This window comes from Dromiciops gliroides, chromosome 2, assembly GCF_019393635.1.
Source record: "Dromiciops gliroides isolate mDroGli1 chromosome 2, mDroGli1.pri, whole genome shotgun sequence".
NCBI classification, from domain to species: Eukaryota; Metazoa; Chordata; class Mammalia; order Microbiotheria; family Microbiotheriidae; genus Dromiciops; species Dromiciops gliroides.
This window is the reverse complement of record NC_057862.1, coordinates 221255244-221277762: the sequence shown is the minus strand read 5'-3', so window position 1 is coordinate 221277762 and position 22519 is coordinate 221255244. Positions and strand designations below refer to the sequence as shown.

Sequence of the window (22519 nt, the reverse complement as noted above, 5' to 3'; positions counted from 1 at the left end):
TATCATCAGCTCCACTTCTGTGGAGTTTCCCCTCCAGGGAACATCATATGCTGGGTCAGTTGACCCTTGCCCTTCCTTTCCACACATACTTTCTAGTTTCCCTTTGGGTGCTATCTTCCCCTATTAGCTTGTAAGCTCCTTTAGGTCAGGGACCATTTTTTTCCCCCTTTTTTCTTTCTCCAATTTAGCACAATGACTGGCCCATAGACATTGAATTACTTAGCTAGCTATGCACCACAACTAATAACATGCCAAAATAAGATCACCTAGAGTTATTGTTCTTTCCCTTACACCCCACTTAAAATGAACATCTATCTATCTATCTATCATCTATCTATCTATCTATCTATCTATCTATCTATCTATCTATCTATCTATCTATCTATCTATCTATTTATCTATCTATCTATCTATCTACCTATCTATCTACCTATCTATTCATCTCTCCATCTATCTGCAAACATATATCCACAAATGCTTACATATGTGTGTGAATATGAATGGTATGTGTCCATGCATCTTTAAATATATGTTTGTATACATATGCATGCATACAAATGTATGTATTGTTCATATATGTACATATATAACCATATATCTTGATGTATATAACTAGATTTCAATATAATTGTTTTATAATCCTGTGCATTTTATTGTATTTATTTTAAAACATTGTTTTGGAAAAAGGACAATACAAGTCATTGGTCAATAAAGATTTATTAAGTGCCTACTATGGGTCAAGCATTGTACATCAGACTGCCAGAGTGGTCCGTTACTCACAAAAGGTAAAGAAATTCTGCTTTAGGTGAAAATTGTACCATATATATTTTAACCGTAGTTTATAAAATATGTGTTCTTTTTTAGGCCCACAGTTGCTCCCTCTAGCACAGAGTCTCATTATCATAATACATTATCATCCTTAGAGATTTACCCAGTCTTATCCTTTTCACCCCGATCTAGTCTACTTGGCAGAACAATCTCCCTTATGTATAAATATGCCATATGGGTCTGTTAAAAAAAAGCAAAAGAAATAAAAAGAAAAATGTCAGTGTCTCCCTATTGTCTCCAGAGCAAAGTTTAAAATCTTTTGCCTGGAATTGCTGGATTCAATCTGGCCCCACCCTCTCTTTTTATATAATTTCGCATTTATTCTCATCTATACCCTATGGTCCAGTCAAAGTAGATTAGTCATTCCCATTCCCATCCCCACCACAACCTCTCCTGAATGTTTATACCATTAGGCTTTTTCCCTTTTCTTGGAAACCTCTCCCACTTATTTTTGGCCTGTTACATTCTTATTTCCTTTAAAAGACAACCTAAGGATCCCTCCCTGCATAAAGCTTTCTTTCTTTCTTTTCCTGATCCTTCTTCTCCCCTTCCGCCATGTAAAATGACTTTCCACCTCAAACTCTCTATAGGACTCTATTTTACACTGTTCTAATGAACTTGTCATGTAATGTTTGTATTACTGAATCTCTGTTCTCAACATTCCCACAAGACTGTAAACTAAAAGAGTACACTAGTTTTATTTAATTATTTTCTCTTCCTCTGAATCTTGTATGGTATTACTAAATAAAGTTTTATTGAACTAAATTACTAGCATCTCTGTTTCCTTAGTTAGCTAAGTTTATGTGGATACTATAAATCCTCTTCTTACTGAAGATGTATTCAGACAAATCAGACAAAGGATCTACATGTAATATACAGGTCTCACTGGACAACTTTGCTTTGTGTATCTTAGTTGGAAAATTCATGACAGTGAAGAAAAGACCACAGTGGACTGAGTACAGTTGCTTAAAATCAAATAGTCTTTTCAGAAGAACATTTCTCATCCAACTGCACATTTTTTTGGACTTCTTTGAAAACACTAATTTTGTGCATCTTTGTGACTTTGTAGCTATGTTCACATTGTTGCTTCTTCTGAGTTTATGTCTTGGTCTTTCCTGCCACAATCGTAGGTTTTTTATGGTCAAGAACTTTGTTGTTGTTGCTGTTGTTGTTGTGTATTCATTTCCCATGATGTTTTTTGACTTTGAACTTTATTCAATATTGAGTTCTGCTCCCCGGGGGATGGTGTGACACTGTCTGAAGTTTCAAGCTTTTTCTTTTTGCTCTTTTCAGACTAACTTCTGGGGGTCTGCTAGTTTTGAGGGATTCTAAGATGTACTCAGGCAGAGGTGTAATCACTGCTCTTCTGGTCTTCTCTCTGGTATTTATTTAGGAAGGGCCCTTGTTCCTCTGGACTTAAAAGACCTTACTCTACTCTCTGCTTTGGAACTATGACCAGAGTCCCTGCTCCTTTGTGACTGACCACAAGCATCACTTTCTTCCCTGGAACTGAAATTTATAACTGCTTATGGGCAATAGAGGGGTCAGTCAATGCCAGTTACATTCTGTTCCAGCAAAGAAGACCCTATAATCACTTCTGACTATCTCTGGGCTGAGAGCTCCCAAAGTTAGAGCTACTGCTGGTGCTGAAGCTACTGTCTCACCCACTCCCAAGACACACTACTGATTCTGCTGTGTTCCAGGCCAGCTTTCAACCTGGTGTCAGAGATTTCTTCTGCCAACTTCCTAAGTTATCACACTTGAAAACTACCTCATTCTGACATTTTATTGCCTCTACCACTCCAAAATTTGATTTGAGGAGTTATTTTAAACATGTAGGAAGGGGAATTTTAGGTGAATTCAGCTGAGTTGCTGCTTGTACTGAGCCATATTATCCACCACCCTCAATTATATTTTTTTGTTTGTCTTTCCTTTTTTTGGGGGGGGGGCAATGAGGTTTAATTGACTTGCCCAGGATCATACAGCTAGTAATTGCCAAGTGTCTGAAGCTGGATTTGAACTCAGGTCCTCCTGAATCCAGGGCCGGTGCTTCATCCATTGTACCACCTAGCTGGCCCTTATTTTTAAACTGTTTCCAGAGCCCTTTATTAAATATAATTGTATTGCATTATGATCTGAAACATTGAATTTATCATTTGCTTTTCTGCATTTGTAAGGTTTTTATGCCCTAATACATTGTCAGTTTTTTGAGGGTGCCATACACAGCTGAGAAAAAGTATACTTCATTCTATTCCCATTCAATTTTCTGCAGAAATCTATTATATCTCATTTTGCTAAAATTCAATTCTTCTTTTTCATTCCTTTCTCTTTTATTTTATAGATTGCTGTAGCTGTGAGAGGAGACAATTGAGCTACCCACTAGTGTTTTTTACTATTTCCTGTTCTAATTCATTTAACTTTTCTTTTAAGAATTTGGATGCTAGGGGGCAGCTAGGTGGCACAGTGGATAAAGCACCGGCCCTGGATTCAGAAGTACCTGAGTTCAAATCTGGTCTCAGACCCTTAACACTTACTAGCTGTGTAACCCTGGGCAAGTCACTTAACCCCCACGGCCCCGCAAAAAAAAAAAAAAAAGAAAGAAAGAAAGAAAGAAAGAAAGAAAGAAAGAAAGAAAGAAAGAAAGAAAGAAAGAAAGAAAGAAAGAAAGAAAGAAAGAAAGAAAGAAAGGAAAAAGAAAAATTTAAAAAAAGAACTTGGATGCTATATTGTTTAGTGCATCTAAGTTTAAGAATTTGGATGTTCTGTCACTTGGTGCTTATCCATCTATCTATCTTATCCATTATCTATCTATCATCTATCTATCTATCTATCTACCTATCTTTCTATTGATATCAATATATGCATGCATAGACCTATAGATAGATGATAGATAAATGATAGATAGATAAGTATTGTTATTTAGCATTGCTATTATTTCCCTTTGATTAGGTCTATTTTTACTTTTGCTTTGCCTAAGATTATGATTGCTACCCTAACTTTTCTACTTCAGCAGAAGTAGTACTCTGGTCTCTTATTTTAACCATGTGTTGTCGAAGTTATGTACCCTTTTTGACCTTATTTTACTATAAAGTGTAAGATCTTAGTCTATGCCTAATTTCTACCATACTATCTTTGACCTATTCTTTTTAAAGGTATTATTTTCTTTAATATGTTTTGTGTCTTATTCTATCCATTTTTAAATATCATTCCATCATAATCAACTCACTCCTGAGCCTTCCATCTTTGTAGATATATAGGAATGTAAACAGTGTAACCTTATTTAGCCCCTTATGATTTGTCTTTCATGTTTACTTTTTGATGCTTCTCTTCAGTCTTGGTCTTTCAATTTCTATTTTACTCTTGGATTCGAGAATATTGAGGTGGTTTTCCTTTCTAATTTCTTGAAATATGATGTCTAGTATTGGTGTATGTGCATGTGTGTGTGTGTGTGTTTGTTTTTTGTTTTTTTGGCAGGGCAATTGGGGTTAATTGACTTGCCCAATGTCACATAGCTAGTAAGTTTTAGGTGTCTGGGGCTGGACTTGAACTCAGGTCCCCCTGAATCCAGGGTCGGTGCTTTATCCACTGCACCACCTAGCTGCCTTTTTTTTTTTCAACATATCTTTCAGGTAGTTGTATATATCCCCCCATTTTTAAATATTTTTTTAAAGTTTTGAGTTCCAAATTCTATCCCTCCCTCTCTCCCCTCCTCACTTGCTTAAACAGTAAGCAATCAAATATAGGTTATAAATGTGCAATGATGTAAAATATTTCCATATTAATCGTTTTTATAAGAATACTTATATAAAAGTTCAGGCAGTTAGGTGGCACAGTGGATAGAGCATCGGCCCTAGAGTCAGGAGGACCTGAGTTCAAACATGGCCTCAGACACCTAACACTTACTACCTGTGTGACCCTGGGCAAGTCATTTAACCCCAATTGCCTCACCCCCCCCAAAAAAGAAGAAGAAGAATACTTATATAAAAGCAAAAAAAGCATGAAAGAAATAAAGTAAAAGATAGCATACCTCAGTCTATACTCAAATAATATCAGTTTTTTCACTAGAGGTGGATAGTATGCTATCATTAGTCCTTTGGGTTTGTCTTGTATTGCTAAAAATGGATACATTTCTTAAATTATCTCTCCTCAATCTGTTTTACAGCTCAGTTATTTTTCTAATGAGACATTTCACATTTTCTTTTATTTTTCATTCTTTCAATTTTGTTTTATTTTTTTTTCTTGATGCCTCATGGAGTCATCAGTTTCTACTTGCCCAATTCTAATTTTTAAGAAAATATTTTCTTCAGTAAATTTTTATACTTCTTTTTAAAAGTATTTTATTATTTTCCAGTTACATATAAGCACAGTTTTCAACATTTGTTTTCATAGGATTTTTAGTTCCAATTTTTTTTCTCCCACCCTCTTTTCTTTCCTTCCTTCCCAAGATGGAAAGCAATCTGATATAGGTTATATATGTACAATCCCATTAAATGTATTTCTACATTAGTCATCCTGTGAAGGAAGAATCAGAGCACAAGGGAAAAACCTCAAAAAAGAAGGAAAAAAAAACAATCCAAATGTAGAAACAGTATGGTTCAATCTACATTCATAATTCACAGTTCTTTTTTCTGGATGTTGAAAACATTTTCTATCCTGAGTTCTTTGAAACTGTTTTGGATCATTGCATTGCTGAGAAGAACCAAGTCTATCAACATTGTTCATGACACAATGTTTGTACTTCTTTTTTCATTTGATTGATTCTGCTTCTTAAGCAGTTCTTTTCATCAGTGAAGTTTTGTATCTCTTTTACCTTTTTGCCAATTCTATTTTTTAGGGTTTTATTTTCTTCAGTATTTTTTCTGCCTCTTTTACCATGCTATTAATAATATTTCTTTCTTTGTTTGTTTTTTTCTTGCAGGGCAATGAGGGTTAAGTGACTTTCCCAGAGTCACACAGATAGTAAGAGTCAAGTGTCTGAGATCAAATTTGAACTCAGGTCCTCCTGAATCCAGGGCTGGTGTTTTATTCACTGTGCCACCTAGCTGCCCTATTAATAGTATTTTCATAATTTTCTTCCCCCACTCTCAGTTCTTCACCTAAGTTTTTTTTTTCTCTACCATTCTTACTTAATTTTGAAAAAACATTTTTTTAGCTCTTTCAGGAATTCTAGTTGAGTTTATGTCCAATTTACTTTTATTTTTTCCTTTTAAGGTTTTGCATATAGTTATTTTGTCATAAATTTCTTCTTCTGGGTTTATGTCTTGATTTTCCTTATCATTATAGTTACTTTTTGTGAACATTTTTTTTTATTTAACCATTTCCTCTGCTTTTTTCTTGAACTTGAACTTTATGTTAAAATTGTACTCTGTTATTAGCATTGGGAGGAATGGAGAAACGGTATTCCAAACTTTAGGCTTTTTGTACTGTTATTTACGGAGGTAGTACTGGGCTTTAGGAAGTTTTTGGTTCTTCCAAGGTGGTGTGATCTGAGGAGAGGTTTGATTACTGCTCTCTTTGTCTGGTGCTCTGATTCAAACCCAGAAAGATCCCCTGGTCCCCTGTAGCTTCAACTAATACTACTCCCTAGGCCCCTGCTCTCTTCGAGAGTAAGTGAACTGCTACTAGGGCCCCTTGGCTTTGGAACAGCAAATGATAGTTTTCCTTGGGGACTCTACCCTTTTCTGGTTTTGAACTATGACTCCAAAGTGGGTATTGGCAATAGAGTTGCCAATTTAGCTTTCAATCCTATTCCTAGTGCCAGCACAGGTATGTCCTGTAATATCTTTCTGATCAGTTGCTTGGTCCTCTTACAGTCTCTGGCCTGAGAGCTCCTAAAGCTGCTTCTTCAGCTGTCACCATTATATTGGGCAAGTCACATCTCCCTCATTTTCAGTTTTCTCAATTATAAAATGGGGATAAGAATAGTAACTACCTCATAGGTTTGCTGTGAATTTCAAATGAAATAACATATGCAAGGTGGTTTGCAAACCTCAGTGTAACATGTAAATGCTAGCTATAATAAATAGATAAACAAACATGCATACATACATATGTATGTGTACATACATATGTGTATCTGTATCTTTATATGTGTACATATGTATGTGTTTATGTGTGTTTATATGTACATATGGATGTATGTATATATGTATCTTTCTATTTATCTATCTATCTATCTATCTATCTATCTATCTATCTATCTATCTATCTATCTTTGTATCCATCTATCTATCTAAAAGCTTGGACTAGATGTCCTAAAATTTCCTTTCCAGCTCTTAATCTTTGATTATATGATGTATCCAAGTTTCCATCCCTATGTAACAGACCTCTCCTAGTTTGCTTTCACTCAGTGTGTTTCTTCTGTGCTAAGGATATCCTCAAAACATTAGTTGTAAATAATAGTCTTCATTCTGTAGATCAGTTTTTGATCTGAAGCATTCTGCACTTTAAGAATCCTGGCTAGGTATGAATCCCTCCTAGGTAAGTTCTCAAAAGAACTAGAAGCTATTAGCAGCCATATGAAATGATCATTTAAATCACCAGTAATAAGCAAAAATGAAAATTGAAACAAACCTAATTTTTTACTGTAACCAATACATTGACAAGATTGATAAAATATGGGAATATAGTCAATGTTGAAATGCTTTTGGAAATTCAGATATAATAATGAATTGTTGGTGGAATTTCTTTTCTGTAAAGCATTTTGGAATTTATGGAAATAAAGTGACGAACATGTCCATATCCTTTAACACAAGATTCCACTACTACTATTACTCACAATATATACTATATATTGTATAAATATACCATATAAAATATATTATATATTTATATGTGTATATCTTTGTATATGTGTGTGTGTGTGTGTGTGTTTACACACACTGTTTTTCATATGTACACAAAATACTCTATTTCCCAATTCTGGGCATTTTAAACTAAATCTGATTCCAGACACTTACTAGCTATATAACCCCGAACATGCAACTTAAATTTTGTTTGCCTCATTTTCCTCAACTAAAAATGGGAATGATAATAACACCTCCCTCCTAGAGCTATTGTGAAGATTAAATGGGATAATATTTGTAAAGTGCTTAACACAGTGTCTGGCACATAGTAGGTACTATATGAAAGCTTGTTTCCTTCTACTATCCCCCATGCCTTGAATTCTTTCGCTTCTTGTTGACGCATCCTGGTTTCCTTCAAACCCAGCTAAAATTCGACCTTCTAAAGAAAGCCTTTTCCAATCTCTCTTTAATGCTAATATTGTCTCCATACTGAAGATATCAATTTTATCATGCATCTGTATACATATATACATATACACACATATACATATATACATACACATGCTCACACACAACCACACACATAGTTGTTTACATCTTATCTCCTCTGTCAAACTATTAACTGCTTGAAAATATGGACTCTCCTTTGCCTTCCTTTGTATCCCTGGTACTTAGTAAAATACCTGGAACATAGCAGGTGCGTTATACAAATTTATTGCCTGACTGACTGCTATAGGAGCCTCTACTGTCAGATCTTCTGTAACTGAATAATAGCAGACATTTATAAAGCAATTTCCTTAATTGAATAATTTGTACCTTAGAACAGCCTTGTATAATAAATTATATGATTACTATATTTAATATTCAATAATATTATCATCCCTTTTTTACTTATGAGAAAACAGTGTCGCATTGAAAATAAATTATTTTTTGTGGTCCTACAGCTTGTGTCAGAGGTGGAATTTGAATTCAGCTCTTTCTAAGTCCAAGTGTACTACTCTGCTATACAACTCTGACTCCAATGGCAAACAATGTTTATAGGAGTTAGAGAAGACAACTGGCTGGAGATAGTAATGTCATACTAAAGTATTTATTTTTTCAATTTTATAATAGCTTCAAATTCTCTGGAATTATTTGAAAATAAATTCATTCCCTCAATAAGGTTTATTACACTGGCAGAGAAACATGTGTTCTTTGGGGGCAGGAGGAAAATCAAGAATTAAGCATGCTCTGTCCACTGGCATGATGAATTATTTGGGGGAAACAAGTATGCTACTTGCCATAACAGTCTAGTAGGTTTCGAGAAAACATGCCAGAGACAACATGATTTGCCAGATACAGGACAAAGTGCCATATTCTTCAGACTTTCCACATTCTCTTAGTGGAGAAACAAACTATCATTCTGTTGAATCAGAATTGCCAAATAGAGGCCAGTATCTGAAATAGATGAGAAATTGGATTCACTTTAAATCCTAAAGGCCTGATTAACGGTTTGTCATTGTATTTTAATAAAGGATTAAATCACTTTGGAAAAATACAATATTGTATCAGTGGATAGCCCATTAGCTTTTTTTTTTTTTTTTGCCCATTAGCTTTTGATGGAACAAGTTGGGAAAAGAGTGTTAGAAGGAAACAAAGAAACAGGTGACATTTTAGAATCCTTCACCTCTGCTGGGCACAGGGAGGAGGCATTAGTACTCAGGGAATACTGTATGGTTTCAATTAAAATGTCTCGATGCTGGGAAGAGAACTGAAATCTAAAATTTCCAAATGACAGCTTGGATAGAGAGGGCCAAAATTTCTCACGTGCTGTGCTCCTATAAGCCAAGAAAAACTAGAACACCACAAAGGGATTTTTCATTCTATCTGTAGTGTTCCAAATCAACAAATCCATTCAGACTCATAGCCATTAAAGCAAGAGTTACACAGTATGCCATGACTTTGGCTGATGCCAAATCCTGCCATTACTGAACTCTTGCATATGTCAAGTCAAGTGATGCTGTGTTTTGCTAGGCTTGGTTTGTAGAAAGCAGTTTGGTTAATTTAGCTTACTGTATTTATTGGGGTCATAATATTTTCATTAGCTATGTGTATAATACAGTAAAAGCATTAACATGCAGGAACATCTGAACTGAATTAAAGTACACAGTACAACCCAGAGGTAGCCAATTTATTTTATATTGCCAGTAGGTCCAGATTCTTTTAAAAATCAGTTAGTGGATGGTTCACCTTTGTTGCATTAAACTTCTGAATTCTTGTGAATAAGTACACCAATTCTCAAGAGTTTTGATGAATTGTAAATATAATTTAACTATCATAGCATGTTGTTGATAACTTATTTTGAAGAACTTTGAGATTATACATAGTGGTATAGCAGTAGTAGTAGTAATCACAATACTATTATTATTATTATTATTTGTAAAGAATTGTATGCTTTGCAAAGCAATTTCACAAGTTACTTTGTTTGATCCTTACATAATTCTTGTCAACTTGTCAAGGAGGAGAGAGACTCCTCACTTCCATTTTACATATCAGGAGATTGAGTAAAAAAAAATGTATACTGTCTACTGTCTGGTCCAAGGTGACACAGTAAGGCCCTAATATAGGAGAAACCGATTCTTTATGCATTTCTCCTAAAATTTTCCTATGCAATGGACTTCAGAATAATGCATGTTGATAAAAGTGCATTTAATTAAGAAGACACAACAAATACCTCACTGAAAATTCTATAAAGCGTTTTCTTGCCATGTATGCTGTTAACAGTATTATAATAGAGTTTCAGTTCATAACAGGAAAGAACATCATTTGGGTCTAGGGTCATAGAATGTCATATCTAGAAGGGACCTTAGAGATAATATAATCCACTGTTCTATAAAAAAAAATTGCATGTAAGAATGTAAAGACAAAGAAATGTGAGATATATTTAGTTCATATCCCCAATATATGTAAGTTAATATATTTCCTAATATACTACTCTACTATTATGATACCTCATATATAATAAACATTATAATGCATATAACCACTGATACTATAAAATATAAAAAAGAAAACAATATGTTTTACATTTAATTAGTTATTTGTTAATAAAAATAAATCTTTTTCATTAGGATGTATAAATTTTAATTATAGGACTGTGATTAGAAAATGCTTTATTATTTTACAAAATGTTGATTTTATACTTTATGATAGTCTACAAAGTTCAATTTGTTTCAATATTTTTAATTACTTTTAGCTGAAAAAAGATGATTGCAAAAATATGTGGTTTCAATAGAAGAAATAGTGTTTATTAAATCATGTTATTCATTGTTTTAATCCCATCTTCATAATTAGTTAATTATAGGGGCAGCTAGATGGCGCAGTGGATAGAGCACCGGCCCTGGATTCAGAAGTACCTGAGTTCAAATCCGGCCTCAGACACTTAACACTTACTAGCTGTGTGACCCTGGGCAAGTCACTTAACCCCGATTGCCCTGCAAAAAAAAACAAAAACAAAAACAAAAACAAAAAAATAATTAGTTAATTATACAAAGTTTATTTTGTTTTGTTTTTCCAAATTTTAGTTAATAATGGTCTCTGGAGGAAAGGTACAAGATCTATAGAATGACTTCTAGATGAAGAGAAGAGGGCTAGGGTAAGTCTCACACCAATATTCCTGAATAGACTCCAGGTTTGTGGTAACTTGATTTTCTTCTTTTGTTTGTAAATCATCTGAAAGGTTTGGGGATATTTTGGGGGGATATTTTGCAAGCTCCATTGCAGATCAGGCACTTTGTTTTTCCTTCCCCACATGAGCCCTAAGTCCACTCGTAGAAGTGGCTGCTAATATGATTCTTCCTAGTTGCTGATACTGCTTGCTCCTGTTCCCAGACCTTATACTATTCCGGCTGTGCTCCCACATCTCTCAGGTTCCTTTGTAGCTCCTCTTACACTATCATGAGATTCTTTAACCCTCCAAAAGGCAAAGGAGAAAACAATGTGGGTGAGTAGCAAGGAGCTCATGGGCTCAGGAAGGATTTTCCCATGTCCTGGGATGCCACTGGGTCTTCTTGGTTAACTAACTTGGTTATGAAGCATACATTATCAAGGCATTCTTGAAGATAAGAGTCTGGAAGAGGGGCACCTAATAGCACAGTTGATAAAAGGTGCTAAATTTGTAAAATACAAGACGATTGTTGATCCAGACATTGTCCTACTACTAGTGATTTCCTGTGAAAAGAGGCCAATGTCTGAATCAACAGTTGTCTAATATTTTACAAATTTAGCACCTTTCAAATTTAGGGACTTAAAAAAAAAAAAAAACTTATAATGAAACATCCACATGAACCATGAATTTCATTTTAGAGCATTAATAAAGTAGAAATAAAGCAATATTTAAGCCCCAGAGGCAAATTAATGTGAGAAGAGAGAACAAAATGAATTAAAAAGTGTCCATGATCACAGAGTAAAACTATATTTTAAAGTACTTGATCAGAATTCCTGTTTTCGTAAATCAGTGCTGCATTTCTCTTTACATATTTTATTACTCTACATTTAAATCTATCTTTTGACTTACTTCTTCCCTACTCAGTTTAATTAGTTACTGTGATATTTATAGGGGAACATTATCAATTCGATACTAGTAATTGCATAATCTATAAAATAATATGACATGTTTTTAGGGCCATAAAATTAATTGATGTAAAAAAGAAAACATTTGTGTGGTTTAGTGTATGTTTGTTAATCTAAAGGAAGCCAGCCTGCTTCGCTTTGGAAAAACATCCTTTTGTAGAGGGAACCAAAGAACATTGTTTTGATTTTCCCCATGAAAATTGGTGTTTTGAAAAGATAAATGACCCAGCTGAGAGAAGCCACACTGGATTACACCAACATTATCCATATAAAAGATAGTTGTTTGTTTTTTTTTTAAATGGGAACTTTACATGAATTTGTTCAAATAAGAAAAATTGGCAAAATATGCAAGAATATTTTTCTTTCTCTGAGAAAACATAGCTTTTTTTCTTAATTTATTTGCTTACCTTATTTTTTTGTTTGTTTGTTTGGGGGTTTTTTGTAGGCAAGGGGGATTAAGTGACTTGCCCAGGGTCACACAGCTAGTAAGTGTCATTTGTCTGAGGCTGGATTTGAACTCAGGTACTCCTGAATCCAGGGTCAGTGCTCTATCCACTGCGCCACCTTACCTTATTTTTTAAAATAAATAACTTGACTTTCTGCCCTTATTTCCCATAACTCAGAAGATATTGAACCATATCCGGTTTACTAAGAATATCTAATTAAGTGTTCTCCTCAAACTGTTTGTTGAAAGGAGAAAAACAAAAAAACACCCTAATTTATTTTCTATTTATTAAGCCTTTTTATTTTTTCCATGTGTATATAGATATGTATATAAATATACACATATCCATATGGTACATCCATCTGTGTGTATGTCTGTGTATGGGAACTTAGATTTAGATTTGGAAGGCCATGTAATTCAGATGAGGAAATACAGATGAGGAAACAAAGGACCTAAAAAGTTAAATGTTTTGTTAAAGATCACACCACTTATAAGTGGCAAACTGATATCTAAACCTTAACTCTTTCTCTATATTTTTAAATTTACATGTACAGATTTGTGCATACATTTGTTAAACTTGTAGCATACTTTTAAATTACACGAATAATACTCCTTTCCTAATTTTCATTGAAACTCTGAGTTGCTATGTTTACATTTTAATACCTTCCTACAATTTTTAAGGAGATTATACCATTTCCTCATTCTCAATTATACTTCATGCAATTCTTTTACTTAAATATTTATTAAGTGTCAGTTATCTGCATGTCATCGTGGTAGGTGGTAGCAATTAAAAAAAAGTGAAGAATGACACACTCCCTGCCCTCAAGGAACTTGTAGTCTACTGGGGAGATATGGTACATATAAAAATGAAAAGAGGAATGTGATTGGAGGAGAGGAGTTCTAGACAAATTGTCATAAGGAAAAATTAAAGAAAAATCATTTTTTGCTGGAGCAGAGGGATTAGGGAACATTTTATGATGGAAGAGGCAAATGAGCCAGATCTTGAAGGAAAAGAAAGCTTTAAATAGTGATGAAGATAGTAGGTGGAGATTAAAATTTCATAGGAAGTGTCTTATTTACACAGTAAGTACTTTTATGAGAGGCAGCTTGGCATAGTGGATTTGAAGGCAGGAAGACTTGGGTCCATGGTTCACTTTTGACACTGTGTGATCCTGGATAAGTCATTTACTCTCTTGTTGCCTTAAGCAATTCTTTAAGATTTTAAGCTTCAGAGAGGAAACCAATCTGTATGAGTAGAATGTGTTCTTGTAGAGCAGGACTTCTTAAACTTTTTTCACTCACAGCCCCTTTTAACCTGACAAAATTTTATACAACCTTGGGTATATAGGTATATAAAATAGGTATACATAATATTTTTACTGTTGCCAAAAATTTTGTGAGCTCTATATTCAGTTATGGGGCCCCATATGGGGTCACAACACACAGTTTGAGAAGCCTTGTTGTAGAGTATGTTCTTTGTCAAGAATTTCCTTCAGAGTTGAAACTATAGGAGAAGAGAAGAGGAGAGAAGAGAAGACAGAGAGAAAAGAAAAAAAAAGGAAGAGAAAAGAGAAGAAAATGAAAGGAAATGAAAGGAAAAGAATGGAAAGGAAAAGAAAAGAAAAGAAAAGAAAAGAAAAGAAAAGAAAAGAAAAGAAAAGAAAAGAAAAAAGAAAAGAAAAGAAAAGAAAAGAAAAGAAAAGAAAAGAAAAGAAAAGAAAAGAAAAGAAAAGAAAAGAAAAGAAAAGAAAAAAGAACAAAAGGTCCAACTATGGTAGGACTTTCAGTGGTTTCTGATATCTACAGGAAGGAAGGTTAGACCAGGGTTTCTTAATTTTTTTTTATTTTTTTATTTTTTTATTTTTTTTTTGCGGGGCAATGGGGGTTAAGTGACTTGCCCAGAGTCACAAAGCTACTAAGTGTCAAGTGTCTGTGGCCAGATTTGAACTCAGGTAGTCCTGAATCCAGGGCCGGTGCTTTATCCACTGCGCCACCTAGCCGTCCCCGTCCAGGGTTTCTTAAACATTTTCCACTTGCTACTCCTTTTTGTGTGAGAAATTTTATGCAACCTCAGGTATATAAGTATATAAAATAGCTATACATAACCTTTTACTATTGCCAAAATTTTTGCTACTGCCATATTTAGTCACAGTACCCCATATGGGGTTGCAATCCACAGTTAGCTGAGGAGGTTAGACCACATCATTGCTAACAAATAGAGTTTTTGGACCCATGCCCAAAGAGAAGAGATTGCTACAAAGAGGGCTTTCATACTCAAGACCTTAGGGTAGTATAACCATTGTCAGAGGCTGTCACAGGACAAAAAGTCTAGGTTTGATTTCGGGGATTTCTCAATTTTCTGTCTCTTGTCTCCCACCCACAAAATCAGAGAAATCATTATCTGATACCATCTTGTATAGTGGTGCAAATTGCTTTTGTAAGTATGCAATTCATAAGTTTTAAGCAGACCAGCTTTATTGAAATATCAAAGACAACAAGATAAAACCCCAAACAAAACCTTAATAAAGATATAGCCACTGACCAAACCTCTTCCCATCTTTGCCCCCTCCAAAAAAAAATAACCTACTGATGTAGACTCTCAATCACAGTCCCCAATAGATTCTTCTTCTCAATGTTCCTAGTAGTATCACCAAACATGACTGTTCCTACAGTTATAGCTCTAAATGCCCCACTGCCCTAACTCCCAAATCTTGAACATACACAACCATCATGAAGAGTATGTTCTACATCATTATATAAAGACAAGAGAATGTCACTGACAATTTTTGAACAGGGAAATTATATGATCATATCCATGCCTTGGGAAGATTAAGGAAAGGGAGATATAGAAAATGGAAAATGCCTTAGGAGACTTCTACAATAGTTTGGGTGAGAAGTCATGAAAGTTCAAAGTAGGGTGGTGGCTATGTGAGTAGAAAGAAAGGGTTGGTTTGAGAGATGTGGAAGTAGAATCGATAAATTTTCATAACTAAGTAGATATGATAAGGGTAAGAAAAAGGATAGAGTCAAAGATGACTTCAAAAGTAATTAGAGGGGCAGCTAGGTGGCGCAGTGGATAAAGCACCAGCCCTGGATTCAGGAGGACCTGAGTTCAAATCCGGCCTCAGACACTTGACACTAACTGGATGTGTGACCCTGGGAAAGTCACTTAACCCTCGTTGCCCTGCCCCCTCCCCAAAAGTAATTACACCGTGTTACTGAGAGGGTAGTGCCACCCTCAAAGTAAATGGTGAAGTTTCTTAGCAGAAAAAAAAGATTAAGGATTGAATCATCATCTCTGCTTTGGAAATACCAAGTTTGAGAACCCAATTATATGTATATAGGTGGAGATATCCAGAACAAAGTCAAACATGTTCAGGAGAGAGGCTGGGGTTTTGGGGGAGCCAAGGAAGATGGCAAAGTCAAGATCAGAGCCTAGTGGGACACCTGTACTTAAGGGGTAAGAGATGTATAATGATCCTTCAAAAGGTTCTTAAAAGATGTGTTGGTACATGTTGGAGGAGATCCATAAGAGAGTAGGGTAGTGAATGCTAAAGGAGATTGGAGTGGTAATCAATATCAACATTCTGAAAAGGAGTGGGTAGGTAACTTTGGGAGTTATCTGTACAGTTGTAGGCTTATTCTAACCACTCAGGAAAAAAATTTAAAAATATAATAGACCCTGGTGGGCCATAAAATCCAACTTAAAAACACATATGGTGGGCAGCTAGGTGGCACAGTGGATAAAGCACGAGTCCTGGATTCAGTAGGACTTGATTTCAAATCTGGCCTCAGACACTTGACACTTACTAGCTCTGGGACCCTGGGCAAGTTACTTAACCCTTATTGCCCTGCACAAAACAAACAAACAAACAAACAAACAAACAAACCCCAAAAAAACCCCGACCAAACTAACAGATGAATACTTTAATAATTAAGAATTAAAAGAACACACTTTAAAATGATACACTCCAAATGTTCATTGAAAAAGGAATAAAATTGGTCCTTTCCACATCAAAATCACCAGACTAAGAGAACCCTAGAGCTTGAATGCAATAAGAGCTCAGCTGTCTCTGATTCTACCAGCAGTACTTTTACTCAACATCCTAAATCAAAATAAAAATCTCAACAGTCACACAACCAATCAATTTGGTTTTTCCCTACAGTCATGAAAGCTCTGCAGGATTCTTCTGACCACCTCCCCTAGCCCCAAGCTAAGCTTTCTATTTAAAGATTTTAGGGAGGTTGAACATCCCCAGCAGAAAGAAGGTGCTATACTAAGGGTCTTGGGTGAAGGAAGGCTCAGCAGACAGTCATGATAGCTGTGGAGATATGTATCTCCTTTCAATTGTTGTTGCAGGGCTGACTGGATCCAGTGAATGTCAGTCTCCTACCAGAGTTGTGGTACAGTATCTGGACCACTCTCTGCAGATAAGAAGACTAAGTGAGAGGGAGATAAAGAAGAGATGGCTGAAGACAGATACTTGGGCAACATCCATACATCCAGGAGAGAAGGAGAATAACGAACCAAAGAAGGAGATAAAGAGTAAGTATTGGTGGAAGGAGAAATTGAAGAGAGCCACTGCTGTCTTGAAGCTTAAAAACTCAACATTTCCAAAGCAGAGGTGAAAATATTTTCTTCCCAAAGTTTTCCCTTCTGTGAAACCTCACTTTACGGGCAACACTATCTTTTCAGTCACACATTGTAATGACCTTTGGAATCATCTTTGACTCTTCCCTTTCCCCTACCCTGACCATATCCAATCTCTTGAATGGAAGACAATCGAGAAAAGAGCAACCAGAAGAATAGAATTTGGTCAACAGTGCAAAATAATGAAGAAAACTCAAGGAGATAAATATTGTAAGACAAGGCCAATGGATTTAGCAATTAAGAAATCACTGATAACCTTACAGACGGCAGTTTCAGAAAACTGCTGGAGCCTGAAGCTAGGTTGCCAGAGGTTGATAAATGAATCATTACATTTATTATGTATCACCATTCTGGCCAGTGGAAGACAGGAGCTTTGTCTAAATTCCATAGCTTTTCGAGTACAGTCATCTACAAACAGTAAGCACTTAGAAAATGTTTGTTGAATGGAATGGAATTAAATTTATCACATTTTCTTAATAGATTTTAGTATGTTGCCTATGAAAGTTATGAGAGTAAGTCTCTCTGAAACACCAAATGTCGTATTTCAAAATACAGTTATATCTGCATTAAAATATCTCCACCTGATATTATTCTGATGAAAGACTAATTGTTTAAATAATTTTGACCAAATGAAAGAAAAAATAATTACTTAACACTCAGCAGTAGTTACTGGTACCCAAATCAGTTTAGTTTTGCAACTGATTAACGTCTACAAGAAAATAATTATTTAAATCCATAAGTCTCTCCCACCTGGGTTACCTTCTTTAGTATGTGTTTATTTTGTAGCAGAGGTCATTTAGGATGTCAAAGAAAATGTGTTAGGGCTCCTAAATTTAAACCATCACCTATTTTCCATATGCACGTAGTTTAAATGCATTGTTCACCAAATAAGCTGTTGCTACTAAACTAGGCAATAATTTGAGTATGAACTGCCAAGTCATTTTTGGTTCTTCGTCAGGCATATGGAATTCAATCATTTTGTGTAGTTTGGACTTGTCCTGCTTGGGATGAAAATAAAAGCAAATCTAGGCCAGATATATTATTCTCCAGATTTTTCTATTTCTGAATATTAGTTGCTTTATTTGTAAGTCATGTGTCTTTAGCTCCACTACACAGGATTCAGATATTCATATTTTGAAAGGATTGGAGAAATCATCTGATGCAACCTATTTTTTTTAACATATAAGGAAACTGAGTTCCAGAGAAGGGAAATTATTTACCCAAGGTTCATACAGGGAGTTCACAACTGGCCTGGGATTTGAACCCAAGTTTTCTAGTTTCTGGATCCAATTTGTTCTTTTTCCCATGCCACATTACATCATCTTTGATTCTAGTTATATTATTTACCCTTGGAAGTCTAGAAGGAGGTGAATTAAAAAGCTCACATTAGGAATTCAAAAGCCCAAGCAATAGACTTTGTTCTTCTTCTACACTCTTGGAAACCCGTATGGCTTGTTAGTTAACCTGTGCTGGGATCTTCTGTTCCTTTGCCTCCCTTCTCATGACTTTAGAAAATGAAAACAGCCTGAAGTTGTAGGTTCCTTCAGAATTACAAAAGAGAGTTGAAGGGGCAGGTGATGATTGGCTGTGACTGGATTGGAGAAAGGCAAGAAAATGGAATAGCCCCAACTGAAGGGGTATCCCCTGTTGGATAACAGAGTGGCGCTTGTCAGAGAAAGATGATTCTCACAAGACAAGGGAACCTTTTGAAGTCTTGTCTCTTGTCTTGTACCTAATGATAAAGAGTCTTACTTACTAGCCTTTCTTTGCTTTGTCTGGGAAGCTGAAGAGCAGAGAGAACAAGGCCAAGTGAACATCAAAAAGTCCTGGGAGAAATGTTTGTGCCTGGGACTGATGCTGTTGACTGACACTTTGGGACCTTTAGGATAAATGGATGGTCATTCAAGGGCTTCTCTTTTCTTCCTTCTATCAGTAAAACTTATTCGTACAATAGCATGAATGGTATTTTTGCAAGTGAACAGTCTGTCCCAGTATTCTATTTTATAACATTCAGTAATATCCCCAAGTTTCTTAGGAAATATGAGCCAAGAAAAAGGATAAAGGTCACTAAAATATATTCAGATCCTTTGTAACATAAAATCCTTTGAAAAGAGAATTGAAATAGAAACAAAATAACTAATGGAAGAAAGGGAAGATCAGTGACCATTGGGGGAATGAATGATGTAAAATCAATAAGTATAATATGACAGAATATAGAAAATTAAAGGACTAGACATAGGGATTTGGAAATCACCCATTTTAGTGATAATTAAACCCTTGGGAGCCAAAAAGATAAACAAGGGAGGGAGTATAAAGGAGGCAGGTCAGAGCCTTAACACGACATCAAATACTTGAAATGTTGGAGGCTAAGCAAAGCTTCAAAAAAGGTAGTCTAGATTTAGATAAGATGAAGCTGTTAAAGTTAGGAGATGAGCCCAAATCTCCCATCAGCAAAGATCTAAACAAGGACACAAGATGAAAAAATGATCCAGAAATCTGAAGCAAAACAATAATAAACTCCATTATCTAACACAGGACTAGGAAAACAACAACAACAACAACAACAAGATAATGAGAAACTTGATGATACCAAGAGATCAATCCCTCCAGGGAAACCAGCATAAAAGAACAGGTAGACAGTCCAAATGACTGCCAGTACTCTAACTAGAGTAGCCCAAGACTACCTGAAGCCTACAGTGAACTGCTCCTCTTTAGATATCTGGGAAACTCCAAGATGGAATTGAATTCTACTGATCTCTGATAAGAGAAGGTAGAATCTAACAATATATTGTTTACAAGAAATATGTTTGAAATATAAAGACTCACAATGAGTTTAATAATCTGCCTTCATTTCTTTTAGGTATTCTAAGAAGATAGGATATTGTGGCCAGGGAAATTTTTGTTTTTATGCCTCTGTTTTAAGTTGGGCATTTATTCTATCTTTCTGAGTTTACGTCTTTGCTGTCTCAGTCCACAGTGTCCTCATTGTTTTTAGTATCTTCTGTCTATTTACACTTCCAGCCTTATTTCCTGATTTAGGACTTTGTATGAGGGGCATGCTCTACCCACGGCTGCTGTCCTCTTGGATGAAGGGTTCGGGCCCTATTTAGTTCCAATCTTGATTTCCTGGCTTTTGGCTTCCTCTGTGTGTCAATACACAGAGTGCTATCAATTTTCAGGTCCCTTGGGATTATTTTCGGGCAGGATGATGAGGTTTTTATAGAGCATCCACAGACAGAGTGTTCCAGTTTTGAGGACATCCTGGGGAATCCCTTATCAGAGAGCTTTGAAGTTCAAGTCCACTGTGGAGTATCCCTGTCATCCACACAGGAATGGATCCCTATAAGCTTCAGGTGGCCCTGGAGAATCTCTTGGAAGAATTCTAGCAGTTTTCTGGCCTATTTACATAGCCAGAGAAGAGGAAGGAGGAGGGGGTAGCTGTTAGTTCCATTTTCATATCAGTAAAATGTTATTTTTTAGATATGTTAAACTTGGAATATTGTAGGTCAGTCAAGGGAGAGCAAATTGTTTTTCCAGTCATTGTATTTCACTTTGCAGTTAAGTCTTACTCTACCCCACCATCCCAAATATTATAAACATTATTTATATTATAAACATATATATTATAGACATATATATATTATAGACATACATGTGTATATATGATGTATGCACACATACATAGTTATATTTATAGTATATATAGAAACTAATGATAACTTTCACCAAACACTGCACTGCAGCTCCTTTCTTTTCCTTGCTCAGAAACTTTTAAAATCTCTTTTTTCCTTTGGGCAGACAACAAAGGTCTGATCACAACTCCCCTGTCATTTTTCTTTTTTGAAGAAATATAACTTAAGCTATTTCTGAATTATGTGAGCGGAGACAGTGTATACTTTCCACTTTAAAAGCAATTTAAGGTGGGGCTTTTTTGGCCCAGAGGTAAGTCAAAAAAGAGCTGAAGCTTAATAGCTAAAACTCCCCCATGTCTGGACTATATTGAACAAAGTTATTAGCAATCAAAACTGCTTTCAAATGCTCAGTGCAAAATTGCAAAAGTGTTTAGTGTTAAAAATACTTTGGTGACAATGGAAGTTTCAAGCACAGAGTACTATTTGTTCTAGTGGAATTTGGCAGAAAGATGAGTAATGAGTTATATTTTTTTTTTAAATCTTCTCATAAAGGAAAAAAAACACAGCATGAAAATGAAATGTAAGAAAAGACATTGAGTAGAAAACAAGGTTTTAAGTTTGTATTTGAAAAATGATATATTGAGATATAAATTTAGATTTAGTGCATATCTAAACATATGCACATGTATATGTGTATGTGTGTATATATACATATATACATATACATAAAACTGTGTGCTCTTTTCAACTACTGTCTGTTCTATAGTAGAGTGTTTGGTAGTAGTCTAGCAAAGTTTTGGACTTGGAGTCAATGAGAACTGGGTTTGAATCTCACCTTAAACATGATACCTTTGTGACCTTGGGAAGTCATTTAACTTTTTTGTGTCTCAATGCCCCATCAGCAAAATTAAGGAATTGAACTGGGTGACGTTTATATCTATGAAACCATGAGTCTAAGTAATGGATGTCAGAAAACTCGGATTCTAATGCCTGAAATGATCACACAAACACACACACACACACACACACACACACACACACACACACCCTGGATGTCCCCTGGTTTTGAGAATTCTAAAGTGATTTAGATTTTTTTTTTAGTATTCCTTTCATTCTACTCTTACTTGTGCACCAAGTCCAAAAATTGGACAGAAGGGGGAAAAATGTAAAGAAGGGAAGAGCCAGTCACCATATGCCACTAGATATTTCCTGAAGTGAACAGATGAATGCTTTACATTCTTGAGTTAAGGAGCTCTATGCTCATTTTATTGTTCTTTCTAACCTAGGGTGATTTTCCCCTCCTTACACAACCTAGTTGCACCCTGATCACTCCTGAAGTTAAATTCACACCATATTGTTGCAGGACTTACTGTAAATACTGAAATGCTATTAACCCTACTGGAGATCAGGGCTCCTAAACCAGGTGACCCACTAGCCTCAGCTGACCCAGTAGCAAGGAATACAGGCTAGTGTCTCCCTCCAAGTCATAGTACCACCTCCTACTCCCACCTATCTTCTTGAATTGTCAACAACATTGGAAATCCGTAATCCCTGAAATTAAATGGTC

At 35.5% G+C, this 22519-nt stretch overlaps 1 protein-coding gene across 1 annotated transcript in view; it reads left to right on the top strand.

Moving 5' to 3' along the window:
* Positions 1-22519, top strand: part of LOC122738606 (transmembrane protein 143-like) — a 135569-nt gene that overhangs the window by 35527 nt on the left and 77523 nt on the right. Inside the window, exons 2-4 of the mRNA XM_043980605.1 lie at positions 9206-9257; positions 11455-11595; positions 17030-17215. Of these exons, the coding sequence (XP_043836540.1) occupies positions 9206-9257; positions 11455-11595; positions 17030-17215 (379 nt within the window). The remainder of the gene's footprint in view (positions 1-9205; positions 9258-11454; positions 11596-17029; positions 17216-22519) is intronic.